This window comes from Phodopus roborovskii, unplaced genomic scaffold (genome assembly GCF_943737965.1).
Source record: "Phodopus roborovskii unplaced genomic scaffold, PHOROB, whole genome shotgun sequence".
Classification (NCBI taxonomy): Eukaryota; Metazoa; Chordata; class Mammalia; order Rodentia; family Cricetidae; genus Phodopus; species Phodopus roborovskii.
The window spans coordinates 9042075-9059841 of record NW_026126645.1 but is presented as its reverse complement, the minus strand read 5'-3'; the positions used below and the strand labels follow the sequence as shown (position 1 = coordinate 9059841).

General features: G+C 46.4%; 2 protein-coding genes across 2 annotated transcripts in view; one reads left to right on the top strand and one right to left on the bottom strand.

The window, feature by feature from the left end:
- Lrrc38 (leucine rich repeat containing 38) overlaps positions 1-2098 on the bottom strand; it is a 64401-nt gene extending 62303 nt beyond the window's left edge. Inside the window, 1 exon segment of the mRNA XM_051173536.1 lies at positions 1904-2098. Coding sequence (XP_051029493.1) covers positions 1904-2098 — 195 coding nt within the window.
- The window catches only part of Pdpn (podoplanin), a 35072-nt gene continuing 19353 nt past the window's right edge, over positions 2049-17767 (top strand). Inside the window, exon 1 of the mRNA XM_051173615.1 lies at positions 2049-2216. Within this exon, the coding sequence (XP_051029572.1) occupies positions 2144-2216 (73 nt within the window). The 5' untranslated portion in view covers positions 2049-2143. The remainder of the gene's footprint in view (positions 2217-17767) is intronic.

Sequence of the window (17767 nt, the reverse complement as noted above, 5' to 3'; positions counted from 1 at the left end):
GTCTAAGAGGCCACACAGGTCATGTGCATGGCACTCAGTCTATCATCCACATTACTCACACAGAAGAAATGATGTTGCAACACCAGCCCAGCAGTCAGTTCTCCCGGGTTTCTTTTTCTCACTTCCTGAATCCACTACATTCCTATTTTGTAGCCCCAGGACAAGCCACTGTTTTTGAGCAATCCCTGGCTATGTAAAACCTCCTGGCTGTCCTGTTACACCTGCTGCTGCTGGGTGGGCAGCCTCACTCTCACCATGGTGCTGAACACAGAAATACTGCTAAAGGGCGCAGCTTGCTAACTGTCTGTGAGCAAGTTTTCCAGGGACACTGGTTAAACCAGCATTTTCCCAAAAGGTCTTATTAATTAGTGAGTGGAGTGGAAGCTGAGTCTGAGGTGTGTGTGTGTGTGTGTCTGTGTGTATGACGGGGTTTCTCTGTGTAGCCGCTTGACTGTTGTGGATCTCATTCTGTAGAACAAGCTGGTCTGGAACTCACAGAGATCTGCTTGCCTCTTCCTCCCTCCGGGACTAAGGAGCTATTAAAATAATCTTGGCTCAGGAGATGAAAGGGCTTGCCTCGCAACCTGGTTTGAGATTTAGAACCCATGTGAAGGTAGGAGAGAGCGGACTCCACAGAGCTGTCCTTGACCTCACGCACATATCATGCTATGGGTGCCCACACATATCATGCACATGCATACACAATAATTTTAAAAATCTACTCTTGTAATTCTTAAGATGAAGTCTGTTTGGAACCCAGGTCAAAGATGACAGGATGGAAACAGCCCATTTTCACCCCCATTGGGACACTTTGAGGACATTCATACTTAAGTTCTGTTTTTACTTTTTCTGTGTGTGTGTGTGTGTGTGTGTGTGTGTGTGTGTGTGTGTGCGCGTGCGTGCTTTCTGGACAAAGGTATCATGAAGGGGACCATTGTGGATCACCAGATTTGGTGGCTGAGCCATCTCCTGGGGCCATCTTCAGATGCTTTTGTTGAATGGAATTTATGGCATCTGGGCATGGCGCCAAAACGACCTCCCCAATCCTGTTCTTAAACTCCAACAGGTTAGAAGGGAATGAAGAGTTCTCTTGCTGATACCAGCTCCCTGAGACCAAGGAGAGACTGTTTAAACAAGAAAAGGGGATTGCTAGTTAAACCCTGGGATTAGCATGGAACTCTTAATCAGATGACACAGCTGCTCATGTCTCCAGGTGAAGCCACAATGTCCCCAGTATCAGGAGCTATCACGTGCTCTGCCTTTCCAACTTGCACAAGTCAAAAGGGCCAAGCACCCTACCAGGCCAAGTGCCCCACCCAGACCAGTGCCCCTCCTAGACAAGTATCCACAAGGCCAAGTACCTCACTGGTGGCCAGTTGTGTGTGTGTGTGTGTGGGGGGGGACAGCCACTACCAGTCACACATCCAAATGCCTTGTTTGACGGCTCACCTAATTAACACGAACAGTCCCTGACCCACCCAAACGACCTTCATTGTTTTTTTCAAAACACCAGATTTAGTAACTAAACGCTAAAAATCCAGCGAGTGGTTCTAAAACTAAAACCAAAGAAGGAGCCACACAGGCCATCGCGTGAGTCTCTCTTTAGCCTGTAAAAAGGAAAACGTGAGTTTTGTGCTTTCCTCTACAAAACAGAATAATAAGCATAGTAGAAAAATAAATAAAACTGTAAAGCAGAACTGTTTACTGCATGTGGCCCCTCTTTCTTCTGTGGTTGAACAGTCAAAAGCTTTTTTTCTTTTTTCTTTTTCTTTTTTGCCTGGGCTGGGCCCCAGTGGGGAGGCCCTGTAACTTTAAACCTGGCCTGAGGTCATCTTGTGATGCTGGCCAAACAGAGTCCGGGGGGCGGTCCTAGATCTCTGGGCTGGGACCACCTGACGCCCACCCGCTCCCGCCTGCCGGAGTCGGGAGACATAAATGCTGACTGCACCGAGAAGTTGCCAGCTGCCGAGTTTGCTGTGCCTGCTGTGGCCGATCCCAGGAAGCCCAGGCACTCTTGGGCACTGGGACGTCTGCTCGCCGCCTTCCAGCCTTCTGCCGAGTGCTTCCCGGCTGGGTGTAGTTGCGAAGCCTTTTTCATCTTTTCACAACCACAAAAACCACTAGCTGCTGAGGCTCCCGAGAGATGAAGATGTGGACGGCTCCAGGATTGTTCTGGGTTTTGGGGAGCGCGTGGTTGTGGCACTTTGCGCAGGGAGGTAAGCGCCCCGGCATGAGTGGCTACCAGCACTTGCTGGTGGGGTGGAGGGAGGCGGGGGATGCCTGGGATCAGAGAGTACCCAGGAGAGGGCTGGGGCAGCTTAGGTGGGGGCTAAATCCCCCGGGAACAGCCAGCGGGTGTAGCGGGAGTAGTCTGGATCCACAGGTGGTAGGTGCAGAATGCTCCCCCCTCCCCGGGCTAATGACATGGGGTGGGAGGGTGGACTGGCCCGAAGTGCAGTGGATTAGAGTAATGAAGAAGAGAGGAACAGGCAGAAGAACATAGGTTGGAACTCAGGGCCCCATCGTTGGGGACAGACTTGAAGAGGCCTAGCTAATTAGGACTGTAGCACGGGTGGGAGGTGGATCAGCTCGGGGTAGAGTGGGGGAACCATAGGCTGCTGTCTTCCTAGCAGCCTTGTCTTCTCTGCCTCCTCCCTCCTTTCCTTCCAGCACTGGGAATGGATGGGAGCCAGGATGTCCAGCATGCTAACGCTGTGCCTCCTAACCTGGAGGATTGCTATGAGCATTGAAGCATAAGTGTGAGACTATGTATTGAACTTGGCCAAGGACTCAATGGCTGAATTAGAATTAGTAAAAGACCAATGGAGCCTAAGTGTTGGCAGAGTCTTTTCCTTGCATGCATGATGCTCTGGGTTACATCCCCAGCAAGGCACAAAACCCAGCATAGTGATGTTCGCCTGTGTGATCTCAGCATGGGGGAGACTGAGGCAGGAGAATGAGAGTTTTCCAGGTCATTCTAGCAAGTTTGGGCTAGCGATCCTGGGCTTCCGGATCGTACCTGTCCTATTTTATTTCTTACCTTAGGTTTTTAGTTGTGTTTGTTGCTCTGGTAGAATCTAAGCTCTAACCTTGATCCAAAACACCTGGCAGTAGCTGGCGCTCACTGAATAGCGACTGAAGCCTCCTCGGCAAACTAGTGGTCCTCAGAGATGGAGCACGGTCCTTCCCAGTAATGGAAGTGGTCTGTGTGAGACAGGTGGGCCTAGCCTTGGCTTCTATAATTCTCCACAGACAACACCTACCTAGTCTTAGGGAAATTATACAGCATGCACTGGGTGGGGCCGTCTGCTGCAAAGACACCAAGATACTCTTTATGGAGACCTGGGCTATTCCTGGCAGTCCTATCTTTGAAACTTCTCATTGCACTACGATATATACAGTTCTGTATTTCAGTTCTATTTCCGGTTTGGCGAGACAATGTGTGTAAATGACATGACTTTTCACTCAACCCGAACCACATCCGAGGAAAGCCAGAGGCTGGCTAACATCCTCCTAGGCAAGGGTAGGCTGCAACCCTATTTAAGCCAGCTCTCAAGGTACTCCTAAAATGTAACTGTTGTTTCGTCTTGTCTAGAAAAAGTCATCCGTTGCGCTGTACTACAAATTATGGCTAAAGAAAGAGGCCTGGTAAAGAAGGGAGCAGCCAAAGGGATGGCCATGTGGCCAGTTGTATGCAGGCTGTTCTGCTACAAGATTGAGGCCTGCAGGGTTTTTGCTGAGAATAATGATTATGGATGAGTAGCTCCATTGAAATGAGCTGTTATTGGGGAGCCAGACTGGAGGTGACTGTGGTGTGCTAATTCTTCTCTTAGGGTCATGTGCCATACTGATTTACTATTATAACCCAACCCCCTTTGCCATCTCTAAGGTGTTAGTGGATTCTAAAGAGGCCTGTTGTCCTCACATCTGCCATTTCCCTCCGTTGCCAGACCCCATCCTCACTCTGAACTTTCATCCAGGGCCTGCCCGGTAGACAATTAATTTTTGTAAGGTTCTGGAAGCTGCTGCTTGCCGCTAACACATGAGTGCTCTTCCGGGACCAGTCCAAACAGGATTAATCATGTGGCAAAGAAATCATCCTGTGATTTCCCCGAAGTTCTTGCCAGTTTTGGGGGCCCTGGAATTCTCTCGGCTTGCTGAGGGTTTATGTTGCAGGGAGGTCTTGAATAAAGCTGGTTCTTCGGGGGAAGCTTGGGCTTCTGACCCCAAACTGAGTTCAGACAAGGAAAGCACATAACATGTGTCTGTCAGCAGAAGGCTGAGTGCACCAGTGACCCCTGGCTCAATGCTGGCACGTATAGAGATCCAAATCTTGGCATGACTGAACATGGTCCTACCTGGTGGGCAGGACACCACTTTGTTGTATCCCCATCCCCCACCACATTCTAGGAATGTCACCAGACTACCTCATTTAATCTCCAACAGCTCCTGTAAATTATACACTATTAATCTCAGAAGTTGCCGGAACCAGGAGTCAACTCTTCACTACTGCTGATCTTAAAAAAAAAAAAAAAAGTTGAACTTGACACCAAAAGTGGATCACTTTCAGTCCCTTAAACACACAAATGCAAATTCTCTGGACTCCCCACACTAGAATCAGTGCATTAAAATGATTGCCTTAACTCATCCTGCACCCAAGAGGGTGTGGCAGGTTGCTGGGTGCTGAAAAGCCAAAAGTGTGCTCTGCCATCCTCGATAACCGAGAAGGAACCTGTGCTCCGGATTGCACGGGCTTATCTGAATTTTTGTCATAGTTCTGGCTTCTGAGAGCAAGCATTCCAGGTTACAACTTGTGGAAGTATTTTGGGGGAGGCTGAGGAGGGAGCAAATTCAAATACCAGTCTTTCCTGGAACCCTGCAGAGGCCCATCATCCCATCACTCAAGGAAACTGCTATCCTGAAACCCCCTCAGGAAGAAGCCAAAGTAGTCTTGTTAGAAGAGGGTCCATGATTGTGGACAGGTTAAGATACTCTTTATTAAAAATAAGTCATTTCTTTATTTTATCTGTCTTGATGCGAGATCTCCTGGAGTTATAAACAGTTATGAGCTGCCATGTGGATGCTGGGAATTGAACTCAGGACCTCTGGAAAAGCAACCTCTGCTTTTAACTACAGAGCCACCTGGCCAGCCCCAGTTAAGATATTCTTAAAGGTGACGAGGTTGCTCATAGGACTGTCGAAGGTTCACACCAGATACAGCTCCCCTTGCCTGCAATTTTGAGTAATTTCTCAGATTTCGTGAAGTGCGTGTGTGTGTGTGTGTATGTGTGTGTGTGTAGGTCAACTCTTCCTCAATTATTCTCCATCATATTTTTTGAGACACTGTCTCATTGAACCTGGAGTTCACCAATTGGTAAACTGAGGTAAGAGATGCACACCACTTAACCCTGCTTTTTATGTGAGTCTGGGGGTTGGAACTCAGATCCTCATGTTTGCATGGAGAATACTTACTGGGTGAGCCATGTCTCCATCCCCTGGAATGTTCTGGGAAAGGAAAGTGATTAGGCTTTTCATCCAAAATCTAATACAGGATAGAGCCAGGTTGGGAAACAACTGGCATACTGCCAAGTTCATCCAGGGCAGGAAATAGAGGTGGCTGTTTCCTCCCACATGTCTAACCACAGCGCTTGGCTGTCCATCATCCCAGCCCATTCATGACCAGCCAGGTGATGGGAAACTTTCAAACATCAACGGAAAGAGTAGAGCAGGGTTAGAGACAGCTGGGTGGGTAAATGCTTGCTGTGCCCAGATGAGAACCTGAGTTTGGTTCTCAGAACCCTTGTAAAAATCAGGGCAGTAGCAAGGATTTTAATAACCAGTGCTAAAAATGCAAGAGGCAGCACATCCCTGACGCTCCCTGGCCTCAGTCTTGCCCAGTCCACAAGTTCCAGGCCACTGAGACACCCTGTCTCAAAAAAATAATACTTGAGGTTATCACTTGACCACAACACACACACACACACACACACACACACACAGATGGGTATGTTGTATGTCTGTGCCTGGTCCAGTGTCTTTGCCTCAGACAAACTGTTGGTTGTATTTGGAGATGAGTCAGGCTAAGTTCTGAAGGAGGCTTCCGACCTTGGCCAGCTTGTCACTTACTTGGAAAAATGGAAGACAAACATTGTCTGGCAAGGCAGAATGAATGCAGTTTCAAAAACAAAAACAGAGAGGACAGTTGTCTTTCCAGATGAAGATGAGCTCATGACTTCTGTCCAGAGGGGCAGAGATTGCAGAAACGCCCAGAGAGGTATGGGCAGGTCAGTCTGGTCACACCAGGGTTCTGAGAGCGCCTGTAAATTGGCAGAGTGCAGAGGAATGCCAATATCGTGGAGAACAGTTGGAGGCCAGGGAAGAGGGGTGCAAAATGTGTAAATAGTACTGAGGAGAGCAGGGAATTTCCCAGAGTCCATCATTGTGTTTCCATCAGAGAGAATGAAGCACAGCAAACAAAGAAAGCTGGGAGCCAGAGCAGAGTGCCCTACTAGAGCGAGAGAGGACTGGGATCTCTAGAAAGGGAGAGAGACAAGGAACACTGTTTGTTGCCGGGAAAGCTGCCCTGCCCAAGGAATTTGCTTACTTGATAAATATTTATTGAGCTCTTGCTGTGTGTTCAGGCATTGGAGCATGTTATTGTCCTGCTTTGAGCTCCTACAGGGCTGTACTATTTGGCAGCTTTGGGGATCTGACCTCAGTTTGGGTGGGTCCCTGAGAATCACAGATCTTAGTCTGGCAACACATTCCATCCAATGTGTTAATGTGTTTACTCTACAGAAGCCCAAACGTCCCCGGAACCTTTTTCACTTGAGAAGGTCATGCGGCAGGTAGCGGATATATACATAAAGTGCAGAAAAAAGAAAAGTCTGTGTGCGCGCGCGCGCGTGCTTGTGGAAGCCAAAGGAAAATCTTTATCTTGTCATCCTTGTTTTTCTTATCTTTTAAGATTTGTTTTATTTTTTAAAACTGTGTTTATGCATCTGTGTCTACCTGCACATAATTGCAGGTGCCCCGAGGCCAGAGGAGTCAGATGCCTTAAGGGATGGAGTTGCTGAGAATTGGAAGTATATGCAAAGGAAGCAGACTTGGTTCTTTGGAAGTATAGTTTGAGCTCCCAACTGCTGATCTATCTTCCCACCCTCTAGCTGGTTTCCTTGAGACAGCCTCTCTCACTGGTCTGGATGGACCTTGTCAAGTACATCAGGCTGGGTGGCTAGCAAGCTGCAGGGGGCCTCCTTGTCTCTTCCCCATCAGAACTAGGATAAAAGTCACACAACGGCACACCTTTTTTTTTTTGGCATGGTTCTGGGGATCCAAATGAAGTTTCCATATATGGTGGTTGAATGAGAATGGCCCCTAGAGGCGCATATATTTGAATGTTCGACCCAGAGTTGGTGGGATTATTTGGGAAGGATTAGGAGGAGGCTTGGTGTTGTTGGAAAAGGTCTGTCGCAGGGTGGGGGTGGGCTTTGAGGTTTCAAAAGCTCACCCCATTCCCAGTCTCTCTGCCTCTCTTCTACTTGAGGGTAAGATCTAGGCTCCCAGCTGCTCCTTGCTGCCTGTCTGCTGTCATCCTCTCCGCCATGAGGGTTTGCGGGCTCACCCTCTGAACTGTAAACGCTAAACAAACTCTTCTATAAATTGTCCTGCTCACGGCGTCTCTTCACAGCAATGGGAAAGTACTAAGATACCATGCTTGCAAGGCAGGTACATTACCGACTGAACCACACTCCTGTGTCTCCTTCTTAGTTACCTTTGGTTCCTGGCATCATGAAAAGTGCTGAGACTGTCACTCCACAGTAAGATTGAATGCAAAGCCACACACTAGATCCCGAATGGGGAGGGGCTAATAGCAATGGCCACTTTGTCACTTTTACCATATGCTGAGTGTATCAGCCACTCACAAGCCCGGTTTCACTCAGTCCTCCCAGAACAAGGGAGGGACTATTTACATCTTAAAGGATGAATTAAGAGGCTCATCTTGGTTCAAACACAAAGCTGGTAAGCGGAAACAATGAGCTCAAACTCAAGTGCTGGAGTATCCAGAGAGCACACATCCTGGGCACACATGGCTGGCTACTTAGCTGAATGGCCACCAGTTTTTGGAGTTGGTTTCCCTGAAGATACCCAGAAAAGTAAACCGTGTGATCCCTCCATAGGCTTCTAGGGCAGCAACACCATCTGTTACTGTCACACTCACAAGTTGTTTTAACTCATCCTGTTTGTTAAGTACATGGTTTTAATTATGTATCTGATGTCAAGAGTGCTATGTGGGATAGTTTTTATTGTCAACTTGACACAACTAAGAGTCATCTGGGAAGAGAGAGGGAGAACCTCAGTTACACAATTGACCAGGATTGCCCAATCCGTGGGACATTGTGATAATTGATGAGGGTAGGCCCTGCCCACTGGCCAGCACCAGAAACTGGGAGGTGGTCTTGGGCTGTATAAAAAAATCTGGCTAAGTGTGAGCAGAGAGCAAGCCTGCAATGGTGTTCCCCTGCTGTCTGCTTTAGTTCATGCCCTGAGTTCCTGCCCTGACTTCCCTCAGGAATGGATGATTAGCGCAAGTGTTGCTTTAGGTTGGGGTGTTGATCACAGCAACGGAAAGCAATTAAGAACAAGTACCAAACTAAAAATGCTGTCCCTGTCCCCTTAAATGTTTACAGGGCACATATCAGGGATTAGTTAGAGTTAGAGGGTTTGGTGGTTTGAGTGAGAATGGTCCCCACAGGCTCATACATTTAAATGATTGGTCCCCAGTTGGTGGAACTGTTTAGGAGAGAATTAGGAGGTATGACTTTGTTGGAAGAGGTGTGTTGCAGGGGAGTGGTGGGGGTGGGTGGGTGGGTGAGGGGGTGGGGTGGGGTATGGGCTTTGAGGTTTCAAAAGCCCATGCTAGGTCCACTCTCCATCTCTTCTCTGCCTCATGCTTGTAGATCAAAATATAATCAGTCTCTCAGCTACTGCTTCAGGACCACGGCTGCCTGTCTGCTACCATGCTCGCCACCTTGATGGTTGGACTCTAAGCCTCTGAAACTACGAATCCCTAAATTAACTGCTTTATTTTATAAATTGCCTTGGCTATGATTTTTTTCCCACAATGATAGAAAAGTAACTAAGACAGAGGGGAAGCAGATGGAGAGAGGATGGATGGGTACACAAGTGTAATTCATGGGCAGAGTTCTAGTGTCCTATAGCTCAGTGGGATAGCTATGATTGACAGCAAATACCTGTGTATGTAGACGCAGAGTGGAGAGCATTTTGAGTGTTCCTGACAAGTCATACATGTTTGAGATGATGGAGGCTAGCAGTCCTGCTCTGATTGCTACATGCTATAGAAAAGCATTGAAATATTGTACTGTACCCCATACATAGATTTAAGTGTGTCAACCATTATTTATTTATTTATTTTGGTTTCCAGGCCCTTCTTTTTTTGGTTTTGTTATTGTTTTTAAGGTGTTACTTCCCAAATTTAATTCTTTTAAAAAGACTTTCATACATGAGTACTGTATTCATGTTATTTCCACCCTCCCTCCCTGTGTGTGTTTTGTGTGTGTGTGTGTGTGTGTGTGTGTGTGTGTGTGTGTGTTTGTGTGTATGTATGTATGTAAGCAAGCATGCACCAAAAAAAGGAAATCAGTTACAGGAGGGTGTAAGTCACCCAACAAGGGTTCTGGGAACCAAACTTGGTCTTTCTGGAAGAGCAGCAAGTGCTCTTAACTACTGAACCATCTCTCCAGATCAGGGTGTTAGTACAGCTCAGGCTGGCCTCAAATTCACTATGTAGCTAAACTTGTCCTTAGACTCCTGATTCTTCTGCCTCTATCTCCAGCTTATGAGGTGCTAGGGATGGAACCTGGGTTTTGTGCATGCTATAGTAAAGCACTCTACCTATTGAGACAGATCCTCTCAACCCTAATCTTTCTTAAACTCAGAAGCATGTCTGCTGTCTCTCTCTCTCTTTCTGTCACCATTCTACTGAGTAGGGGGTATCTCATATTAGTTCTGAATTGTCTTTCCTTCCCTAATGGCAAATGAACTTGATCACCTTCTCATGCTGAACATCTTGGGGAGTTGTTCAACCCCTCGGCCATTTGAAATTGAGATGTGTATTACTTCAAGTATTTTACTAGTTTTCTTTCAAGTGAGAAATTAAAGTTTATTGATTATGTAATACATATACATATATGAAGAGAGAGGGCTAAGGCTCCATTTTTAAGAGAATTATGCCAAATGATTATAAATAGACAAATGGCTTGCACACTCCCAGTAAACAGCATTCTCAGGCCAGAAACAAACTGGAAGTGGGGACTAAGCTGTAAAAAATAAATAAATAAATAAATAAAACCAAAAAAACAGCAAAGGAACTAACAAATAAATATTAGTTTTGTGGTAGATCCATTTATCTCTCTGGCTTCCCCTCTGAATAGTGAATCCTTGGTGCACATTTTGATCTTAGCACTTTCATTATCAATAAATAATGGGTTTCATTGTTATTTAGAACAAGGGTTCTGTAGATTTTTTTCTAGTTGTAAGATAGGAAGAGTTCATGTGTTTTTTGTGTGTTTGCTTTTGCCATTGATTTGTAAATTTATTGCATTGAAGCCAGAGAACAGATCATCCACGACGTTTATTATTTCTGATTTGGGTAGCCCTAGTTGTTCTGGAACTCACTCTATAGACCAGGCTGGCCTCTCTCTGCCTGTCTCTGCCTTCCAAGTGATGGAAGTGTCTGTTGCCACTGCCCAGCTTTTCATTAGATTTATTGAGGTCTTATTTGTATAAATAAAATGGGGGCTAGGGAAACAGCTTAAGGACCAAGAGAACTTGCAGTAAAAGGATGAAGACCTGAGTTCAAATCCCCATAATCCACATGAAAAGCTGAGTGTGGCCACATGTTCACACCCACAATGCACCTATAACTCCAGTACTGTGGAGATAGGAGGCTCTCTGCAGCTTGCTGGTTTGCTAGCCTTGCTCCAGGTGCAGCGAGAGACCCTGACTCAAGGGAATGAGCCAAAAGTGGCAGAGCAGGACACCTGATACCCTCCTCTGGGTGTGTATATCACACCTGACATCCCTCCTCTGGGTGTGTATATCACACCTGACATCCCTCCTCTGGGTGTGTATGTCACACCTGACTCACATATACACACGTTAAACTTTGTGAATGCTAAGAGAAAAAAACTTTGAAAGTGTCCTTGTGAATTTTACTTCAATAAAAGAAGTAATGTGTGCATTCAGTTTTTTTGTTTTTGTTTTTCGAGACAGGGTTTCTCTGTGTAAGTTATTTCTAGCTGTCCTGGAACTCGCTTTGCAGACCAGGCTAGCCTCAAATTCGCAGAGATCCGCCCGCTTCTGCCCCCTGAGTACTGGAATTAAAGGCACGCGCCACCACCCAGCTGCATTCAATTTTTAAGAAATGGAATGTCTTTTAATTGTTAATCATAAAGTACGCTTTAACAATTTTAGATACTGGACCGGTGTGATGGTATTGCTTTTAACTCTAACACTTGAGAGGCAGAGGTAGGGAGGGAGATCTCTGTAAGTTCAAAGCTAGCCTGGTCTGATCTATATAGTGAGTTCCAAGTCAGCCAGAGTAACATAGTGAGACCCCTATCTCAAGAAAGAAAAAGAAAAAAGAAAAAAATTTAAATGATACTGGACTGTTACTGGATAGCTAAAGACAATTCTTCCATTCTATTAATTGTGTTATTTGTTGTTATTATTATTATTTACAGTGTTTGTCTTTAAGAACATGAAGTCTGGCTTGTCTCATCTTTTCTGCTCTTGCTGTTGGTATCAATGTTGGAGGCTGCAAAGGTTGACTCTTAACATTGTATGGTTTAATTCTGGCAGCTGGGCGTTGATGTCTTTGCAATGGAATTTTTTGTGAGCCATGTGTGGTGACCCAACTCCGTTCTCTCCCACGTGGCTATTCAGTTGTCCCAGCACCCTCTGGGATGAAAAGATAACTCTTCCCCACTGAGGGATCTTGGTGCTTTTACCCCAAATCAGCTGCCCGTGACTTTTAAAGGTTTATTTCTGACTTGCCATTCTATTCTGTTGGCCTACATGCTTACCCTTATGCAAAATCTGCAGTCATTTGTAAAAACATCTCCCCATTGCTGGAGTAAACGCTGGGCCTCTTTAGGCTGTGCAAGCGCTCTGCTACTGAGTTCTGCCCTAAGCCTGTTTATAGTTTATTATTTTTCTGAGATAGGGCTCCCTGTGCTGCATACACTGGCCTTGAATTCCTGGGTTTGATGAGATGCTCTGCTGGGTCCGCAGGGACACCATGTCCATTTATAATCAGCCGTGGTTTCTGCAGATTTGCTCCATGTTTTAAAATCAGAGTACTTGAGTTCTTCTGATTTGTTCTTTGAAATCAGAATACATGAGTTATTTTGCTTTGTCCTTCATCAGGATTGCTTTGTTTCTTCTCGTCATTATACTTTATTTATTTAAATATGTATTTTAGTTATTTTACAACCCAATTATTGTTTCCCTCCTTCCTCTCCTCCCAGTTCCTCTCCCCATCCTCTCTCTTTCCCTCCAGCATCCACTCCTCTTCTGTTTCTATTCGGGGGAGGGCAGGTCTCCCATGGATAGCAACCAAACATGGCATATCATGGCTGGGCAAGGCAACCCAGTATGAATGATAAAGATCCCCAAAGCTGGCAAAAGAGTCAGAGACAGCCCCTGCTCTCACTGTTAGGAGTCACGCAAGAGGACCAAGCTACAGGACTGTAACCTATAAGCAGAGGGTCAGGTCAGTCCCATGCAGTCTCCCAGCTTGTCAGTTCTGAGTCCAGGTTTCATCTCTATCTTAAGTGCCTGCGGCCCATTCTGGTCCCTTAGAGAAGGGAATCCTTAAAAGAACACTGGGGCTGGGGTGTAGCTCAGCAAACAGTAGGCCACTTGCTGGACATGGGAGGTCCCATGTAGAAGCATCTATCTGTTCAGACTTTAGTCACCATCTGTCGGGATGAAGGACGAGTATGGAAGTGGTATTATCCAAACCTTTTGGGAAAGGCGATGAGGAAAGTGGAGTGTGAGAGATTGCTCAGTACTTAAGTGCACTTCCTGCTTTTCCAGAGGACCGGATGCATACTTCTCAGATACCACACGGAGGCCACAACCACCTGTACCTCTAGTTCTGGAGGATCTGGTGTCTGATCTCCGACAGCACCGGGCACATGTGTATAGTACATATATGTACATGTAGGCAACACTCATGCACACAAAATAAAAATAAGTCTATTTTAAAAGAAGGCAGATGTGGTGATTAGTTTTTCATCACTATGACCAGACTTGATTGAAAGCAACCGGGGGGGGGGGGGGGGGGGGAGAATTTATTTTGGCTCGGAGTCTGAGGGAGTGGGATCCATCATGGGATGGAAGATGTGGGGACAGGGATGTGAGGTAGCTGGTCACATTGATGGTCAGGAAACAGAGGGAGGGAGAGATGAATGTGGATGCTTAGATGGCTACCTCCTTGGCCCTTACTCAGTCTGGACCCCCAGCCCACAGGGTGCTGCCGCTCTCATTTAGAGTATGTGTTCCCTCCTGGGTCACACCTCTCTGTAAATACCTTTGGGGACGTAGCCACAGATGTCAGCTGACAATGAACCTATCACAGTATCTGTGGAAATCAGGCAGGGGAGGTGAGAGGCGAGGAATGGAGGAGTTGTGAGAATGGCAGGTGTCTGCTCTTCTGTGAGATGATGGAAGATATCTATCAGGATGCATCTTGGGGGCACGCGGAGGCCAATGTTCCAAGAGTGTCTGAGCAGTGTGCCTGGAGATGGGGCTGGATGCAGGAACTTTCCACGTGCCAAGGCAAAGGGAGAAAGACAGCAAGGGAAATTTAGAAGATGCCCTACTAACCAAAGCAGCCTTAAAAAAAAAAAAAAAAAAAAAAAATCTAATCTACCAAGGGCTGAGTTGAAGTTCAGTCATAGATGGTTGCCTAGCACATACAAGGCCCTGGGTTTGATTCCCCGTATGGAAACAAAAACAAGATTATCCTAATGCAAAATAAAGATCTCCCAACATGCAGCTTCCAAGCCAGGCTGAGGATTAAGGCCAAGAGCAGCTTCCCTGTGCTCACAGCTGGGGTGTCTACACAGCAGGTCCCATCTGAAGGAGCTATACTTGCACTTCTTTGAAATCCCGGCCACTCAGCTGAGGGCCCTGCATAATCAGAGCTCAGAATCCCCTCTGCATTCCCAGCAGATGGCAAGTGCTCCCACCCCACTGTCATGTGATACTCAGGGCAGCACCCTTAAAACTTCCAATGAGGTCACCACTCAGCAATCTTCCCTAGGAGGTGGCCTTTCATGCAAGTATCCAGCCCTAGCTGCGTTCCAGAAAAATTCTTAGGAGCTATGGTTCCTGTCCACAAAACTAAGAATTCATTTCCCCTTTTACAGGAAAACCGTCTACTCTTAGTCAAGAGTGAAATGGTCTCCCCGGGTTGAGTAATCAAGTTGAAAGCGGGGCTCAGCTGTCTTGTGTTTCGTTGTTGAGGCATTTAGGGATGCGCTGATTCACTTCCTGGAGCCCCAAAAAGTGTAACCACCACTCACCTAGTCATTCTATGTTCTCAGGCTGTGAGGATGACTGGGCAGCAAACTCAGGAGGATGGCAGGTTGCTCAAAAGAAGGTTCTAGAAACACGTAGGGAGGGAATAGTGAATGACCCAGTGAGTGACAGGCAGGGCAGCAGAGTTCACCATCACAGGTGAATTGTTCTGCCTTTGTCCCTGCCGCCTGTCCTCCAGCCAGGGAAGGGTGCTCACCAGCTCTGCAGTGAAGGCCCTGCGCACTGGGAGGGTAACAAAGCCAGGGTGTAATTCACAAGGAACCAGTTTCTTGACTGTACGTATACTTTAACCATCAGTTACCCAGCAAACACCTGCCAAGAACCTACCAAGGCTCCAGAGGCTGGAACCTCTGTTAGGTGGCACCATGGTCTCCCAGAGGGAAAGAAGGGAAGGCACGTCTGTGGGTGCCCAGGGTGACAGGACCTTCCAAGAGTTGTCTAGAATAATAGGGTTGCTTACCCAGGTATGCTTGCACACAGCACATCCCTTGGATCTGAGTCTCAAAAGCCTGTGGCAGACGGATCATGAATTCAAGACTAGCCTGTGCTACACAGTGAGGCCTTGTCTCAAAAAGGCAAAGAGAGGGCTGGAGATATATAGCTCAGTTGGTAGTGCATTTGGTGTGAAAGGATGAGAACCTGAGTGGGAGCCCCAGAATTTGTAGAAAAATTAAAAACTGCCAGGCATGGTGATGGGTGTTTAGAATCCCAGCGCTGGAAGAAGCAGGCAGGCTTCCATGGCTTCCTGGCTGCCTGGCTTAGTGGGATTGGCAAGTTCCCAACCAGTGAGAGACCCTGTCTCAAAAAACAACCCTGAGGTTGATCTCTGATCTACATGCACACGTACACATGCGTGTGCACACACATGCACACACACACACGCATGTACACACACAGATACCCGCAACCCCCCCCCCACACACACATGAACATGACACTCAAAGGAGAGAGGAGGAGGAAGTTTTCCATTGCCAATCTCTTGATCAGGTAAAGTCTGCCAAGGTGTGTGTGTGGAAAGAGTGAAGAGAATTAAAAAAAAAAAAAAATCCTTGGCCACACCAGGGCTGATTCTGGCTACATTCAGCAACTACTTGGTGTTGTGTTTAGGATCATGGCTTGGGGAATGGCTTTTCATATCAGAGGAGCTCTATAAATGTCTTCCACTGTATCCAAAGAATGACTTCATCAGAAAGCCAGGAACAGGGCTAACACGCTGGGCACCGAGAACAGCATCAAAGCCATGGTAAGCAGAGGAGAGTTCCAGACTCTCCTCCTGGCTGCAGAAAAACCCATTTCAGGGTAGCTGAGGGAAGAGGCAGGAGCTCCTGGGGACTCACCCCAGCCAGATGTCAGCAAGGTTGATACTATCTACAGTGTGAGGTATTTTTATGCTGAGACTTGGCACGTTTTTAAGACACGATAGGGAAATAAGATGCAAAAGCCTCTGTTGGGATAAAGGAACAGAAGAGAGAGGTTGTTATTCGGGATGGATTCTGTGTGTGAGATGCATGTAAGTGTTCATGTACATGTGTGTGCTGTACACACACATGGAGGCCAAACATGCATGGCATTTGCCTTTCTGGATCATTCTCCACTTTTTAAAATTTATATTGCACTTGACTGAAGGAGTCCAGAGTTAGAACCCCTGGAGCTGGAGTTTCGGGCCATTGTGAGTTATTCAACCTGGATGCTGAGAATCGAACTCTGAAGAGCAGTGTGCTTGCTTAACCATGGAGCCACCTCTCCAGCCCCTCTACCTTATTTTTTTGAGATAGGGTCTCTCAGTGAAGCTCGATGATTGGCTAGTTCAGTGCTGGAATGATAGGCTCACAGCCACACTGGCTTTTCACATGGGTCCAGTGTGGCAAACACTTTACTGACAGACATCTCTCAAGACCTGGACTTACTTTTTAATTTTTTTCTCCTTTATTCAATTTTTTATTGAAATATTTTCATTTGTTTTACATACCAACCACAATTTACCATCTCTCCCCCCCCCCCCACCTCCTGTCTATCGCTCCCATCCACTCATCCTCCATTCAAAAAGGGACAGGCCTTCCATGAGAGTCAACAAAGTATGTCATATCACGTTGAAGCAGGACCAAATTATTTATTTGTTTGTTTATTCCCCCCCCCCCAATAGGGTTTCTCTATGTAGCCCTGGCTGTCCTGGAACTCAGAGATCTGCCTGTCTCTGCCTCCTGAGTGGTGGGATCAAAGGCGTGCACCACCACTGCCCAGTTTAGACTTATTTCTTTAAGCATTTGTTTATTTACTGGGGGAGGGGCACATGCATACCGCATTGTGTATGTGTATATGGAGGTCATAGGACAACTGCATGGGTCTTAGGGATTAAACTCAGGTCATAAGTCTTGGCTACAAAGTTTGTCCATTGAGACTAGCCCAGGGGACTTGTGTTTCCTAATTAAAAACTGCAGGTTAGCATAGGAATCAATGGGTGTCACCATGGTGTCTGTAAACATTTTGCTTTGCTTTCACGCTCCTCTCTACTGTGCCCACCCTCTCCAGCTGGTTCCCTTTCCTGCTCCACTTAGTTCCTCTTTTGCTCCCTTGTTATGACATGTGTTTCTCGGCTGCCTTTATTTTCTACCTCTAAGATCTCCTCTTCCCCTTACGATTCTCTTTCGAGTTTTGTGGCCCGCACACGGACATACAAATACAAACACGCACATATGCACACACACACACACACACAGACACAAACACACACATAAGCACATGCACATAAATACACACACACACATAGAATTTTACACTTAGATTTAGCCCATGAGAGCAAACATGCTGTGTGTCTTTCTAAGGCTGATTTATTTCACTAAACATAATGATTTCCAGTTGAAAACAAACCTTTAGTTTTATTGTTTTGAGGTTTTTGCAGGGGAGGTTGTTTTGGTCTGATTTGTCTTGTTTAAGACAGGCTCTTCCTGTGTAGCCCAGACTAGGCTCAAATTCAGGGTCCTCCTGCTTTTGCCCTGAATGTTGAGATCACAGGCAGGTGCTACCAAGGCCACTGATAAACATTTTTCAAAGACACTACTTTAGGATTCAAGTTGCCCCAGATGAATAGAACTTTTGAAATGTTTGAATAAGAATTATTGTTTTTTAATAATTTACT